Source organism: Trachurus trachurus, assembly GCF_905171665.1.
Source record: "Trachurus trachurus genome assembly, chromosome: 20".
NCBI lineage: Eukaryota > Metazoa > Chordata > Actinopteri > Carangiformes > Carangidae > Trachurus > Trachurus trachurus.
This window is the reverse complement of record NC_139911.1, coordinates 6,420,127-6,437,512: the sequence shown is the minus strand read 5'-3', so window position 1 is coordinate 6,437,512 and position 17,386 is coordinate 6,420,127. Positions and strand designations below refer to the sequence as shown.

At 41.2% G+C, this 17,386-nt stretch overlaps 1 protein-coding gene across 1 annotated transcript in view; it reads left to right on the top strand.

Annotated features, from left to right (window-relative positions):
* Positions 1-6,046: 6,046 nt before the first annotated feature.
* The window catches only part of ahrra (aryl-hydrocarbon receptor repressor a), a gene marked incomplete at its 3' end in the record, with an annotated part of 74,376 nt that continues 63,036 nt past the window's right edge, over positions 6,047-17,386 (top strand). The window contains exons 1-3 of the mRNA XM_083995867.1: positions 6,047-6,061; positions 6,560-6,652; positions 8,697-8,878. Of these exons, the coding sequence (XP_083851993.1) occupies positions 6,591-6,652; positions 8,697-8,878 (244 nt within the window). The 5' untranslated portion in view covers positions 6,047-6,061; positions 6,560-6,590. The remainder of the gene's footprint in view (positions 6,062-6,559; positions 6,653-8,696; positions 8,879-17,386) is intronic.

Genomic DNA, 17,386 nt, shown 5'->3' with positions numbered 1-17,386 from the left:
TATGACTGAAGACCTGGCAGCGTTTTGACACATGCATCAAACTGTATTACCTCTAAGCAGTTGTTGTTGATGAAAGCTACAGTACATTACAGCCAATTGCCGGCATGCAGGACGATGATAGTCTTGTGAACTGTTTTTGCAAACTATGTCCAAACAAACAATTGCTGTCTGATTTCATATTTGCATTCCACTGTCAACATTCATCCTTGCAAAAGTGACTCATTCGCTTGTAGGGTTTCCCAGCATCCTGGGTGTTACACAACACTGTAGCTCCTTTTTTTTTTTTTAAGTCTTACAGTCTCTGTACCCCCCCTCTTTTTTCTGTGCGTTTCTCACACAGACACACAACCACAGATGGGGGGGGATGGATGGAGCAGATTACAGAAAAACTGAGGGGAGCAGAGGAGGAAGTCAACCTCCATCTGACCCTTGTCCTGACCATGAAACAACCTTTGAAAAACCCAAATCCAAATGTCAACAAAAGATTATCCCCCACAGAGTCCAAACACACAATTTTCCCTCTCAAACCGATTGACACAGCTCCCGATGCAAGGACCGACAAAAACGTGACAGCACAGCACGAGTCGGAGGTGTATCTTCTATCTTGTAGTATTCGCCTCCGCTGGGTGATGATGCTGCGCCGCTATATGCCGCAAATAAACCGCAAAATAGTCATTTGGAGCTACTGAAATCAAACTGCACAATGTAGAGATGGTGTGGTGTGAAATATCTGTTCTAGATGTCTCACATTTGTCTTTGTATCTTCTTTTTTTTGACAAATTATTACAACAATTCCTTTTCTGTACAGCTTAATGAGCAATTTAAATGTCATCTGCAGCTACAAAGCTTAAGGTTTAGTCGTACAGATGCTGTGGGGGAGCTGATGCACCATTGTATTTTTTTTTTTTTTTTTGAAGCCCTAATACTACTTGGATGAAATAAATGCAGAAGACAAGAACCACTGAAATATTCAAAATGTTTCTCAGTGTGTTATCTAACTTGTATTTCCACCTACCACTGAATCAGAGATTTTACAGTTCAGTAACCGAGGAGGATCATTCTTTACTGACAACACAGACGGTTTTTTTCAACCCAGTCTCAACATATTACTGTGTTTTTGTGTTTTTTGCAGCACTGATGATTTGTTGAGCATTGTGGGTTGTTTTTTTTCTCCGAGCCTTTGAAGTTCATTGTCTAATTTTGTCCTGATTTGAAGGTTCACGGTCTCATGAGATCAAACCAGATCTATTCCTTGTCCTCAAAAAACACTAATCTGTTCAGCTGTGGAATTAAACAGTTTAGGGTCAGTGTGTTATTGTTGCAGCGTTTTCCACATCTGCATGAAAACGTAGGAGCTGAAACGGCACTATTTTTTTTTCTATTTTTTTTTCTTTTTTGCATATGACGTGATGGAGCACGTGCAGCATACATGCAACCATATTTGTGTACACTGTATTTCAGAACGTGCATCCTGACCTGAGAGGACCGCTTGAGCTGGTCCTGTCCATTAACAACTCTCTGCTGTCATGGATTATACGCTGGGCTCTACAAATCCTGACAACGCCGCCATTCCTGCTTTGCTACAGCACAACAGCACCAGACTGTGAACTCTCTCTCTCCTCCTGCTTTCTGAGTCCAGGCCGGGTCATGTGCGCGTGAGGCCGTCACCTCTCATGACCCCACCCATTGTTAGGATTAGATAAAATTCAGCCCACAACTTAAATTCCACCATAGAAAACTGATATACATGCATTCATTTCTGTGTTAATTACACCACTATTCACTGGGTAATCACATACAGCATCTCAATGAATTAGAATATCATAAAAAAGTTTATTTATGACAGTAATTTAATTCAAAAAGTGAAACTAATACACCGCTTTTGGCTCGTGACCCCATTTTGACATCTCAAATTTCTGGCGACCCCGCGATCACGTGACTGCACGTGATCGCGGGGTCGCCAGAAATGTGTGCCGTCAATCAAGACGCGCCAGCTCAGATATTTTTATAGCCTATGCTGCATTTTATGTGAACTCGATTTATATTCGAGAAAGTGAAAGTACAGAAAACAGTTGTTTAAGATTGTGTGTGGTGTTTTTAATCATAATTTTAAAAGCATAACAATTAGTATTAGTAATTTCTTTTTATCAATTACTAGACATATCAGGCGACCCCATTTGAATTCCAAGGGGTCCCGACCTCAAGGTTGAAAAACACTGATGTAGATCCATTACACACAGAATGAAACATTTCATGTCTTTGTTTAAGTTCTTTTAATTATAATGATTATGGCTTTACATTTAATGACGACCCATCTCGAAAAATTTGAATATAACAAAAGACCAATTAATGAAAGCATTATTTAGATGCTCCTGTATAACATAGTGACACGAAGCACTTGCCCTAAATGACAGTGACAGACAAGAGATGAGTGATTCCTTGGTATTTCCCGACAGTGACCGTCCTATTAATTATAAATGTCCATTAGAATCAGACTTGACATGTCGCAGCGCTGCACGTCCCCTGAACTCCCATGGTGACGCTAACAGAGACATCTTAATCAATGAAAGCCACACTATTGCACCTGCCAGATGGCTTTCACTGAGCCCTGTTTCGCTCCCTGGTCATTATTCTGAAATTTTCTATTTAACCACACACACATACACACTCAGCCTTACTGTGCACGCACACACACACACAGACTCAGTAGTGCACTGGCACACACAGACGTGGTTGCGTGCGAACGTCTGCCCCAGCAGTGTTAGCAGAGCTTTAAGCCTGAGCTAATCTGGAAGGCAGCTTGGATAGTGTTGCAAGTGGATTTACATTGATACCGAAGCTTTAATGGCAGCCACTGACAGCGCTAACAGGACCTTTAGGACCCCGTCAGACCTCCGACCCCAACCCCACCTGTCACAACAAATTAAACAAACCCCCCTCCCATCAAGGACACTATGTGATACGAGACGATGATGGACAGACAACCATCTGCCCCATCAAAGGTGCAACTGCAACCTCACTGTTGCATAATAACAAGAACTTGCTTTTCAAAACAGGGTGGAGAGAGTCGGTTTGGGAAAATGATGTTAACTGAACGAATGACACGTGTCAGGTTTACGTTACTGGTCATATTAGCCTCAACAAGCATGTGGCGGGTATTGCCCAGCGCACTGAATGCATTGGTTGTGACATTTATTGAGGACCAGCGGTGATTAATTCTGGACTCATCGCGCTGCCAAAAAGCTCTGTGGGCCTGTCAAAGTCTCAGCTCACAGATTAAAGTTTTAGGTTGACAAACATTTCTCAGAGCTTTTCCTAAATAATCTTACTGTAGTAGCACCAAATATTGACTATGTGACTGTAGACTGTCTATAGGTGTAGATATTATAGGAATAGACAACATTAAATTAGATTAAATGTGTATTTTTTTACTTTTTTACTTTTATTCACTACTGAATTGACATTTCTCTAAAAGATAGTCATCTCAGTTGTACTCTAGGTTACTCTCTTCGTGCAATACTATAATAACCACAGTGTATTATTCTGTGTTGTCCTTATTTCTGCAGGTATGTGCGATCACATGCAACACATCCTCACCGGTGGGGATTCTCTCTTCCACTATGTCATGTTTATTTCAAGATGAAAAATGTATCTCAGCCATTGTCTTGCATGATTCACTACACATAAATACACAATCTGCTGTGGGTTAAGTCTGCAGTGCATGGATTCGTACACTAGGGTGCAGCGCAGTAAGTTAGAGACTATCATACACACATGCTTACATATACTGTCCATGTAGTCAGCTGACTGGCCTCGTTGCAATGACAACACACAACACATGCAACACATTGCCACGTTTTATTGGGTTGAAATTTTACTAGAAACCTCAAAAACAAAACTTTCAAGTTAAAATATACAATTTATTGCACAGAAACCCCATTTTAATGATTACTTGAATTGTAATAGACTTTTTCAATCTATAAAAAACATGTTAATTAAATTAAATACATCCAATTACACATTTACAAACCATCTTTACATGTTTTTAATGTAGAATCACATGAACATGGTGAAAGGCTCATATCAGGGTATCAGATATCAGACACTGTGCTTTTCTCCTGTCATCCATTTATTTCTGTAGGCATTTGTTGACTTCCTGCCTCACTTATTAACCATAGTGTGTCTTGCAGCAGTTGGTTTATAAAATCTGACTTTCCCCACGACTAAATAGAAATATTGAAGCTTGGAAACTGAAAAAGTGGTTTATCCCCCAGTGGCCTGGAGATTAAATGTCACAATGCAGCGTTGTTTTCGACCATTTACAACCACCTAGGAAGTCACGACGATGCTATTTAAAGCATAAAGCATGTATTTATAATTGAAAGTCTATTAAAAACCAGTGATAATGAAATATTTTCCTCTGGTGATTCACAGCACAGCTATTTCTGGATCAAACCCACAAGACGCCTCATGTCAAAACCACTGTCTCCAAATCTGTCTCAAAATAAAATAGTGTTTTTTTAAAAAAAAAAAAAAAGGCTGGAGATGCCCAAATCAGTCAAGTTAACCACAGTATAGGCTACAAGTGCACTTCCGTTGATAAATTCAAAATAAAATGGCACAGATTTAGCCTTTACATTTTGAGAAAATTGCAGATGACGTATAAAAAAGAGGCGTTTTAATGATTTCCATAAGGTGAAAAGGCGAAATTAACATTATAGCAAAGCCATCATCGGTCAAAACTTCACATGATAAAAAAAAAGAAATAGATATTCACATAGGCTATTTGATAAGTCCTCCACTTTTTTCTTTTCTTTTTTGTTTATCTCAGACGAACCCCACCACAGCAACAAAGGTTTTTTTTTTCTTTTTTTTTCTAAATCCGCAAAAACCTTCATGCTTTTGTTTTGAAGGTGTAAATAATATAGGCTACCCCAGTCTGAACCGAACCAAGGCTCCATCATCCACGCATCCACAGCGGTGTTTTTACTCCCTCCGTGTCCGTGTGTGGTGGTGTGTCGACCGCGGACTGCCTCGGTGTGAATCCGGAGGTTTGTTTCCCTCCTCTGCCCCTTCGCGTGTGATCCCTCCTCTCTCTCTCCAAATGTGTGTTGAGCTGCTGCTGCTGCTGCTGCCGCTGCGCGCAAAATGTGCGCTCAGGTCCGGTTTGGCTCCGCTGAGACATTCAAGTGCTGCTCGTAAATGTATAAACCGGGTAACGAGTTGCAGGCGATTTGAGCAGGAAAATGCAAAAAAAAAAAAAAAAAAGCTGAACACAGGTTGCACACAAACACAATGTGGAGGAAAAACGGGGTTAAATTTGATGGAAGAAACAAAAGCTGCAGCGAAATAAGAAGGGAAAAAGCTTAAATAGGCTACATGCAACTTTTTTTTAATATTAGACTACTTAGTTAGGCAATGTAAAAGAAAATTATGAATGATAGCCTCAAAGAGAAACACATAGGCTACTAATTTCATTTATTTTTATAGGATGCAATACTATAACGACATAAAGTCCATATAAAACCAATGCAAAACGGAAAAGAAAAGCTGTGTTTCCCATTCGCAGACAGTACGTGAAGGCAGCATAAGCTCGCTCTGTGTGTGTGTGTGTGTGTGTGTGTGTGTGTGTGTGTGTGTGTGTGTGTGTGTGTGTGTGTGTGTGTGTGTGTGTGTGTGTGTGTGTGTGTGTGTGTGTGTGTGTGTGTGTCTGCCTGCGCTCTGCTCTGCCTGTGTTTGTGAGGCAGAGAGTTGCGTGCGAAGAGCTCGACATGTCATTCAGAGGAATCCGCCACCTGAAACGCGAGGAAGTGAAGGCGACTCAATTGGGTATAAAGCATCAGCCAACATCTGCCCCGAGCAGTGCAAAGCTGATGAAAACATCAGCGCGGAGCTCGTACAGGACCTCTCCGATTTATTTGATTTCCCTTGGATTTATCATTTGGCATTATCGAGTCGGTGCACCCTGGGAGACGCATCTCTTTTTCTGCACATAAAGTGAATGTGGCTGTGCAGCCAACAACACTATACTGGAATTAACTGACATCCACACAGACATTGGGTTAGTGTTATATATATATTTTATTTTTTGAATTTTTACCGCTTTTTTGGATGTTTTTATGTATTTTTTATTTTTGAATTCTGCTTTTATTTTATCGCTTATTTCCAAGGATTATTGCATTTCTGCTGCACTGTACAGGCTGGACAGGCAATTCATTAGTTAAGTTTCACCGGTGTGTTAAATTATATTGTTCCAATTGGCAATTATTGAAACATATGGCACACAATTGCTAATTCACATGTCATATGTCGCTGCATTTTTATCGGTTACTTAGTGAAGGTCATTATACTTTAATTTTTTTTAGGTTGTGCAGGGATTTACTGCGTGTTTAACCCAAGGGATGGCCTGTTTTTAAATGTGCAAAAGCGAGTCTGGACGTGTTTTCATGGGCTACACATACACATGGTCTTGAGGACATGTGTGGAGCCTCTGTAGCCTCCTGCACCTCCCGCCACATGTGAAGTTAACGTCCTCTTGTGTTGTGTGTCTTCTCCGCAGCGCACCTGTTACCTCCACGGAGCGCAAGATCATGATCCCTCCGGGAGACTGCATGTATGCGGGCAGAAAGAGGAGGAAGCCCATCCAAAAACAGTTAAGGCGCGATGAACACCATTGTTATTGTTGTATTTGTGTTAAAAATCCATGTTCTTCTGTGTGGCAAACGGGTGCACATTTTTGTTTGTCTTGTCATTGAAAGACAAAGTGCAGGTAAAAAAGGTGAATTAAAGAGTAAGTAGACAGACTATGGTGAATCACAGGAAGTTCATGAGAGGCTACAGCTTGAAGGTGTGAAAATAGTAAAGCTCCAGTATGTATTGGCTGCAAGTTTCTATACAGCACATTACACAACATAATCATAACACTTTTATGATTGTGAATATACAAAATAATGTAGCACTTATTGCTAAATTATTTATTTATACACATGCCACTTTTCACTGTATCCTAATTTTAAGGTGGGTGGATGAGGGGTAAACTGAGGGCTACTTTTCTTTCTCTTTTTTTTTGGACAATCTTGTCAGCTGATGTCATGAATAGTGAATGTAGGTTATATAAGATTTTGAAGAGGGAAGTGGTAATTTAACAAGGCCTGTGGCATTTATAAAGTTTTCATGTTTTGCGCTGCCTTTGCCTTTGCTGCTGATCTGAAAGGAAATCTTTGCCACATCAAATCACTGCTATACTGTATGTGGACTGAAATGTACATTTCAAATTCTGGTTTGCTATAGTTCTCACTGACGTAGTAAGATTTCAAATTATAATTCAGTGCCCCCCCAGTTATTCGTAGGTGTTTCTTTTGTTGAATTTTAGAATATCAATCTTGTGTTGGTTCTTCATGCATAGTAAAGTAAACTTAATCTAAATAATCTGATCAAATCTTGACACTCGTATTTGTTTCTTTGGATATTTTTCAACAGTAATGCCTGCAAAATTGTGACTTTTTTAGCCCGTGCAGGCCAGTCGTAATAAAAAAAAAGTTGAAGCATTCACATAAAAGTATTCTGTCTCCGTGGAGATGAACAGAAACTTTCAGCTGTGGAAATCGGAGCTGACCATTACACATACGGATCATGTTAAGTTCGACTGGTAAAGCTGTGTACACCATACGAAAATACACAAATAACTCGATGCCTAAGGGCCAAGTTACATTCTCTGCGGCACTCGGACAGGACAGTGCAGTGTGTCCAATATCTTTAATAACGGGAGCTGCACTGACAAGATTGAAACAGTCACAGTGGATTTCTTGGTAAACACGGATAATTTTACAAGAAAACGACTAAAGTTTTAGGTCATCCTGAAGAGATGTTCCCTTAGGACTGAAATGTGGCATGATAAAACTCTTTAGATCATTAGTTTTGTCTTGTTAATAAAAAAATAAAAGAGGCTTGTCATCAGTGGGAGCCCGAGGCAGTGAGGTGCACAGCATGCAGCGTGTTGGGCGAAGCCTGAGTCAAAAGGAAATACTTTTTAAAGACAGACAAACTCGCAGTGCAGTGGTTTATATGATCATGTGTTTGTTTGTCCTCTGGTTGTCGAGATGCGGTGGTTGGTTGGCTGGTTGGTATATAGTTTCTGTCCTAACAATGCAGAACAATTATGAAAACAAAACTGAAATGAATATGTTTTGAGTCATCCATTTCTGAAAAATTAATTCTGGTGTCCTATTTTTTTCCACATTGATCCAAACAAGAGAGAAAGTAAAAAAAAAAAAAAAAAAACTGGCGACACAATAAACAGTCGTATGAGTCAGTCACCACTTTTTCCACAGAAACAGTTGATACAAGTGTGTTGATGTTTGTGTGGTAAGAACAGAGGCTCTTTACCCAGAGTTTACAAGTTGGGAAATTTATATTACTGATAGATAATAACATGATATTTTCAACTAGAGACCATTAAGCTGACTGTGTAAACTAAAAATGAACAGGTCAGTGTCATGTAGTCCTGTATAACTTTGATATTAACAGAGTCGTGGCTGCAACAAGTGAACTTAGAGAAGTCGATGGATCGTTTTCTGGTTTGGTTGCATGAGAAGCTAAAACAGTTCTTACATTTCATCTTACGCACACACTCTCCCCCTCTTTCTCTCTTTCTCTCTCTCCCTCCCTTCCCTTCCCTCGGTCCGTCTCGTCATCAGGAAGCCGTCCTCTTCCAATGAGAAAACCAACCCGTCCAAGCGGCACCGGGACAGGCTGAACGCTGAGCTGGACCGGCTGGCCAGCTTGCTGCCGTTCCCCCCGGATGTCATCTCCAAGCTGGACAAGCTGTCCGTGCTGCGCCTCGCGGTCTCCTACCTCCGTGTCAAAAGCTTCTTCCAAGGTAGAGGAGGTCAAAACATTCATGCATTTGTGTTGTAGCGGAAGTGGCTGGAATATTTGGTTCATGAGTGTACGTTTGTGTATGTCTCTGTGTGTGTGCGGCTTCAAGTTGATAGGGAGTTGCCGAGTTGATACGGGTTATATGATGTTGATAATGAGATATCAGCTGCTGTGAATTGGCACAGAGGTCAATGCTTCACCTTTGATACTATATAATAGAGTTGAACATGCTGGCTGGCTATGGAAACCTTCATTTATGTAAATTTATTGTAATGAAGCACTTTCTTAGGATGTTACACAAGTAAATTATCAATATTATTATACATGGTAATAATGAGTATTTGTAGCCCCAGTGGAAAAAAGTGGGAAAATGTCAAATGTTTCATTTCAAAACACTGGTTATTAGACACTTATTACTTTTACATCCGGGCTGATGTCCACACACAATGAAGTGGCAGATACAGTAAAGATGTACAGCATACAGTGTAGTAACTAACTATATCGAGGCATATGAAGGACTGATGATAATACCAGCCTGTTAAATTATGGTAATCTCGTAGAGTTATGGAATAATCTGAACTTCTTCTGTCTCTCCGCCTCATGAGTAAGAATCCCCGAGGCCGTATGTCATCGACTGACTCTGATATAGACCAACAGAAGAGAAACTGCCTGGGAATTCAAGGGGGCTAAAGATAAACAAGCACAGGCTGCATTATAGGAAGTTTGCTCTCTCTTATGCATCATCTGGATGCACCGGCGTCTTTTAAACTTTGTTCAGACCTCGGTCACTACAGTATATTCGTCTGTGATGACATCCAATGTAATTAAGACTTATATAACGGTCCACAACTTGTTGTTTTCCCACCCTTCCACCATCCCGTGAATGCCTCTCTCCGTCTCCTCGTGTTGCTCCACAATCCGCGTCAAATATTCATGGGCCTCTTGAGAACGTATTTTGTTGCTGGTGGCTGCTTTATCAACACTGAGGCCACTGGCACAGCTGGATGTGACAGCTCCCAAAGACAAGAGTCTTACAAAAAAAAAGGAAAAGGAGCATCCTCTTTCTCTCTCTCTCTATCTCTCTCTCTGTCTGTCTGGTTGGAAGAAAATATTCATGATAAAGAATGAGGGAAAACGAGGCCTCGCTGCCCTCTCTCTGCTCCGTGGAGCTAAAAGAAAGTCGCCATTGAAGGATGTTTTCATGGAGAAGTAGGCAATTGGATTTGTTATGGTCTGTCCAGCTCTACTCCTCCTCCACATGTGGCTCTCTTCTTCTTTCACCTTCTCCTCCTCTGATCCTCACACCACCACCCTTAATCTCCATCATCCGCTACCTTAAGTTTGGCATGGCACCCAACAACTGGCATCCCGCTGGTCGTGCAACTTTAGACACACTTAGTTGTTTTACCCCGAATGCTCATTTAGCTTAGCCATCACGCAAAGATGCAGTACAGGTGCTAATCGGACTTATTAAAGGTGCCTTTGCTCACGCAGAGATAAAGACCGCAACCGCTGCCTTTAATGAAGAGTGATGCTGAGTGTCAGTCTGTCAAGCGAGAGCCTGGGAAATGAAGACGGTGTGAAAGTGCTAAAAGTGTTGAAAGGTATAGCGCAAGGTGTTGAAAGCAAGAGAGGGGATATTGCCTGCGTATTGTATCTGACGGCGCTAATAGCTAACGTAGGGACTATCATCTCTGCAGCCACTCAAAAGAGAAGTAGAAATAAATATTTTAGGATATGTCTCTCTGAACATGCATCAGTGGCAAAGCCTGTGTTTGATTGCTTTGCCTCTGCTGGAGGCCTTGTTATCAGTGGCAGAAGTGACCAGCTTAGCTGCCTTTTGATGCTACACTAATGAGATTAATTAGAGTGGAACATGAGGGATTTGGGTCTGTGTGCATCTCTCTTCGGTCAGCTCTCTTCTCTGTTTTTTTCCACTGATATTGTAATGTGCACGAGCTTTTCCAGATAAATCTGAGATGAGCAACATGTACATGTCCACATCCTTCCTGTGGTTTTGGAACAACAGTCACACTCATCTCTCTTTTTCTTTTTCTTCTTTTTTTTTTTTTTTTTTCATAGCTGTGAGTCATTCTCTGAAAACATGACATGAAACCTGCAACTTTAAGTTTCATTTGTCGTTGTGACGAGTTTCAAAGAGGAAGAGGTGAAGATTTGTTTCTACTTTTAGTGCTGCAGTTCTCCGCTTTGTCCACTGGGGGGACTGTGTGAAGTTGCTGCTACTGAGTCATGCCTGATGTCCAGTCCAGTTAGTTGAGATTTAAAGTGAGTTGCAGGCTTTGGCCCCTCAGGTCGGATTCGTTCCGTGCCTTTAACTTTAACTTTAAAACGTTGATTTATTGACTTAAAGGTGCGAGGAGGGTCAGAGAAAAGAGTCGCAGGTGGTTTGGTTTGGGAAGCACCTGAGATACCCTGTTGCGTGACAGCTCATGGGTGGAGTACACAGTAAACAGTCGGCACCTATGCACTACATGCAAATATGCCCTCGGGCTGTGTGTGGGTGCATGTGTAAATAAAAGGCGCCATCAAACAGGGATTCACCCCGGTTTCCCTTAATCATCATGTTCCGTGAGATTCCAGTCTGGTTGGTGTTTATTTACAGATGCAACCTACATTATGACGGTGTCCTGTGCTATAACAAGCACTTTGAAGATAAAAAGTAGGAACAATAGCTGCGCTTTGAATGTTTATTTTAATCTGCCGCTATACGTGTACATCTTGGCTTGAGCTCATACAGTGGAAATAATACGATATAATCATGTCTAACGATGCCCTGGCACAGGTAAAAAAAAAAAAAAAAAAGCATGCAGTGAAAATGGGCCACAAGTCCAGAGGGTAACACCCCTTAAAAAAATAATGATAATAACACAAAAGTATAAATCATCATTTCATAGCCTGCAGCCTGTGTGGAACTCACAGTCCCATCTTTTTTCATTTAATTCTCATTCCAGGTCAGGAGGATATGTATATTTTTGCTATGCCCAAACAGATAGGTCGTCTATGAGAACATTTGTGTGTGTGTATGAGTGTGTGTGTGTGTTGACAGTCAGCAGGCTGTAATTCCCTTCCCATCCATGTTCGGTCTCTGCCCTAACTGTAATTGCTGAGCTTGTTAAATATTTACCCTGAGGATTAACTATCCCTCCTCTGCCTTTCTGCCCCGATTGTCTTTATTTCTCCTCAGGTGATGTGTGTGTGTGTGCGTACACTTGTGTTGTGTGTGTGTCTGTTTTGCATGATCGTGTTTCATTACTTTTTTATCTCATTATTTGAAACTAGAATTTAGTTTCTGCTTTGTTTTGAACACGTAGTCAAGTTGCAACAATCAGAGAGACAGTATATAGCTACTGTGTGAATGCATACAACACGACACCTATATACTAGACTAAATGTCACATACCTTATGGTGTTTTGCTGCCTTTAATCCCCTATAATAATCATCTCTTTCTGCCCTACCCATGTCTTTGTCCTTGTTTGCTGCTGCTACGTTGCCTGTTGGACTAATATCAGTCGAAACCGGCTTCAACAAGACAAGAATTCACCCGAGCCATCGTCACATACACATACTAAAAGACTTGATATCAGTCATTTGTAATAATGCATCAGTATTATCTGCTGCGTAAAATGCTTAGTTTCACAGTGTCATATTGTCATATCTTGAAATCTGTGGTTAATATTGCAACTTTTTTTTTCTTTTCTGGCAAAGCAGAAGTTTCCAAACAAACAAAGAAATAATTCTTTGATAAAAGTCGGTTGTGCAGCTTGTAACCTCGCTGACCACTGGTCCAAATCCCCCGGGACCAAACAAGGTAAAAAAGCCGTGTACATGTTAGTGAGTCAGTGCGTGTGTGTGTGTAACCGCGTGCACGCACAGCACAGCACACCGCGGAGACTATTTTGATTCCATGCGCTGTGCTTCTTTGATGAGGTGCGACAGAAGCTTCGTTTGACTGCATCTGTCACCGTCTCACGTCCTGACCCTCGTGGCTCCGCGATCAGATTCCCCCCATCATGCCCCTGCAAAAAAAAAAGCGACATTGGCATCAATCCATATGTATTTCTCATTGCGTGTTGTCTGTCTGTCTCGTTCTGTTGCAGGGAGTGAGTCCTTCATCTCCTCCACTGTACCAGCTGTGTACTGACTCACACAGACTTGTTTTTGTGAACCTTCAAAACATCTCTCTCATCTTCGTTTTGCACATTTTGTTTTATTTTTATGTATTTAATTACTTCATTTTCTTCCACTTTTTCCACTTTTTTTTTATATTTTAAGCCACTGCCCCAGTTGCAGGGACACGTCAGAGGAAAGTTAAATTTAAGTTCACCATTGAAGTTTATTGTGTCTATAGAGTAGAGGGGGTCGGGGGTTAAGGACACTGGGAAAGTTTTCCAGATTGTTTGATCCGTTGATGACGCGTTGCCAACTCAAAGTGGAATTCAGTGGCTTCAGTGGGAATACACCTCCAGTGATTCATCTTCCGTAATTGACACATCTGAGTCTTAGATGACTGGGATGATGCATTCAGCAAAAGTTTTTGGTCTGTTTTTCACTTTTCTGGTATTTTGGAACTTTTTTAATAGCTTATTGTTTTTTTTTTCTTGTTTCATACAGAATTTGTAAAATTACTTCATCCCTCAGTGGAAACTTTTAAAATGTGATTTTAGATTGATATTCATGCTTTTCTTTTGATTATTGTAGTCTCACTAGTGCAAAGCTGTACTTCTTAAACAGATACTGAGGGGAGTTCCTGTTTTTATTTTTATTTTGGCACCTCTGTCAGAGTTTATGCCTTTCATTAGGTACATTATTACACCTATATCCATCTATATAGCACAGGATAGTGTGGACCAGGGACAATAGGGGTCCTTGAGGATATTCCTGATGGTTCCCAGCAAAAAGGAGACTCAGATTTTCATAGTCAAGTGCTTCAAACACACTCTGTATTGAACTTTGAAGTCAAATATTATGAAATGGGCGCCCATGGTCTAATTTATGTCACTTTAGGGGATCTAAAGTTGACATTTATGTTTATTTGACCAGACTAGAATTCAATTTTCTGGAGCAAATCCACCATAAATACCCCAAGGAGACATTGTTTTTTAACTCATGCTGATGATCAACCTTCAGTGGATCAAGCAAGAAGATTATATTTGCATCTGTTCTTACGAAATTAATCTGCAAGTTAGGAAGAGTAATGATCTTTTTTTTTCTACAGTTGCTAACTGTCAACAACTAGCAAAGCTTACCGTTCATATTTCTTGTTGTGTTTTTTTGTTTTTACATCCTGAGATGAAACAAAAAAGACATGCATTGCGCAGTGACCTGGATGAGGCATCGACAGCCTGAAAAAAAAAACACCTAATGCCATACTGCTACTGCTCCACTTCCAGTAAATGATATGATCTGAAAATCATCAATGTCTCGCTGCAGTATATCATACCAACCCCTAGAATTACCACCAAAACAAATCTCATGCCCAAATATAAATGCCTGCGGTGTAAAAGTATCCACACATCACAGCGAGGTGTATTTATAAGTCTGTGTGTCTGGAAGTCCTCAATTAATGCCCCACCTTCCCTCTTAGTCGTCGGTCCACTCTGGGTGTTGACAGGGTAAAGGCACACACACACACACACATGCATACACACACACACACAGTGAAATGTGACGAGAGGTTCGTGCACAAATATACCAAGTGCGATCACCTGACGCGCTGCTGATCGTCTCGCTGCTGCACAAATCCATACAGCAACCATCAGTGTTTAGGTCTGCACTTGCTGTTCTCCGATTGTGTGTGTGTGTGTAAGCGTGTATGTGTGTGTGTGTGTGTGTGTGTGTGTGTGTGCGAGCCACTTTCAGTATGTGTGCCGTCTGCCTCTAAATGCTGGGTGAGCTATAATAAAAGAGGAAGAGAAAGCCCACAGGCCCCGCAGACTCACGCCAGGCATACGCCACGCCGTGACGTCAGCAGGCAGACAGAACAAGATTTTGTAACTAAACCGCCATCGTGCAAGAGGAAGGAAAGAGCAAGACAAAACAATCGAACTCTGTTTTCATTGTCTCTTCCACACAATTTAAAGGAGTTTTTGTGGATGTAAGCACCTTGTCCACCACCACCACCACCACTATGATGTGGGTTAATCCTCTTCGTGTCAAATCTGCATCCAATTGAGTCAGCGCAAGTGCAGACCGTTCAATTTCCCAAAGAGGGAAGTGCTGCTGCATGATAGCTGTTTCTGAATGGGAGTCTTTGCTCAGGGGTGAAAATGTGTTCAGGTCAGATTATAGACGGACTTTGTGTTTACTAAACTCTCAGTGACCCTAGACGTTTTCCTTCCCTATAACTCTGTAACCCAGAGGCAGAGACATGGGTGGAGAGGCCAAGACAAATCAGCAAAGTGAAAAGGTTTAGCAATAGAAAGGTCAAGCCGTGGTCAGTTTACTGTTGTTTTTTTCAGCTTCTATTCTGACGCTGAAGCTTTTCGCCCTCCCTATAGAAACTTCAGCTGATTCAGATTACATCCTAAATCATGCAGGGAAGAAGCTTGTTGTGGACCACTTGTGATCAGATTTCACTTCCTTGTTCCATATGTAAATAAATACTGTACATACATCATATCAATTTGCAAAAACCACGTGTTCTCTCTAGGAAAAAGAAAACCTAAAAATATAAAGACTATTCCTTGATGCCCTCATTATATCTCAAAGGGCTTTGCATGATTTTAAGATATCGTGACAAAGCCAGTTTATGCATAATCTAATGAGTGAGCATGAATGAGTTCGCACTGCCGCCCCAAACACTTTTAAATGTGATCAAATCTCAATGCATCCAGGGTGTGTTCATGTATATTTCAAGAACTTGTGGTCAGAACTATCAGATCTATTCAAGCCCATTTCAATACAAATGTGTGAATGTCATCTTATTATATATTTATACATTTAGCACAAAGCACTACTTTGAAGCGTTTGACCATCTAATGAGTCTTTTGGTCTTCGCGCTGACCTGTGGCACCACTATCATTGTGGCTGTACAATAGGTATACTGGGCTGCACAGCTCATTAACCCATTTACTGAATCTGTCTATACCTTTTTTGAAGTGAACACTAAAACCCACTGAAGGTCGAAGCCTTTGACCTTTTCATTTGCCCCCCGTTGTTTGACCCAATCAGGGCGTTAGCGGGGACCAGGAGATAAAAATCACTAAGAATCAGTTAAACATCACGAGTGATTAGCGTCAACTTGACGAGTTGTGAATCGATGCTTGCTTACGTGCTGATTTCTCGGCGCTTTTAGTTTGCGCCTGCACAGTCGGGTCTTCTGGCCACATTTTGCCCCCGAAGGGATGCGAGGACTTCAACCCATCAGCCCATCGTATCAGTTAAATGTCATATGTCAAAACAAGCCTGGAGATAAACATAAGCGGCCTGGCCAGCGCTGCGTGTTGCTGGTGTTGGTGGTGGCACGAAATCTCCAGTTCTCTTCTTCACCCTGAGCTGCTGCGACGCCGCGGTTTTAATAAAATGAGCAGTAAAAAGGTGAGATTTCATGTCGCTGAACTAAAGCCGAGGCTGTAAACTCCTGGTTTCTTTCATCAGTTCATTAGATCTTTTAATGTAGCGTCTCATCAGTGAACGACACACATCACTGAACCCTTTTTAAGAAATGTGCGATGTGTATTGATTAGGAGCACCCAGGGAGATAAAAAGCCGCTCCTATGAGTGATTATCATCGTCTAATGGACGTCCAGATTCACCCCGTCACCTCCTTTTCTGTCTTTTTTCTCCTCCGACACTGTTTAACCATGACATTCTCGCTCTCCTCCTCCCTTTTTTCTCCCCTCTTCCTCCCTATGGGGTTCTGCCCTTCTGTTTGTCTCACTGACCTCTTTGAAAGAAAATCACCTCTCATCTCCATGTGCTACATGAGGAGTGCGTGATCAGGCTAAATGCCAGTGCTCAGGCTTTTCTCCTTCCTCTTTTTCCTCCACATGCAACGTCTGTAATGCCGTGCTACTAGGAGTTCTATATACAAAGGCAGACGTATGGGCGATTAATACATTTCCAGTGTAAATGATAATGTGTTCTCACTGTTATGACTAACCTAATGCCAGTGCTCAGGGTTTTATCATTCCTTTCCTTTATTTTGGCATGCAAAAATCCTGCTCATTTATTGTGGACGGGGCTCGGCAGGAGTTTGTTTATACGCTGCAGCAACGTGGATACATATAATAATAGTTTACTGTTGAATTCAAGATGCAGAAAATTGTTTATTCAACTATTAAACACCTTTAAATTTGATCATCTCTATGCTTATAAGTACTTTCCTAATACTTTGGGTGATACCGTTAAGATCAAAACAGTTCAAACGCCCCTTAGGGTGAGATGAACCAGTTTTCATTGTATGTTCAGCTCTAGATTAAAAGGCTGCGTCTCTATCTGTGTGCATACATTCAATTCAAATGTTGCAGACAACGTATATAGCTGTTA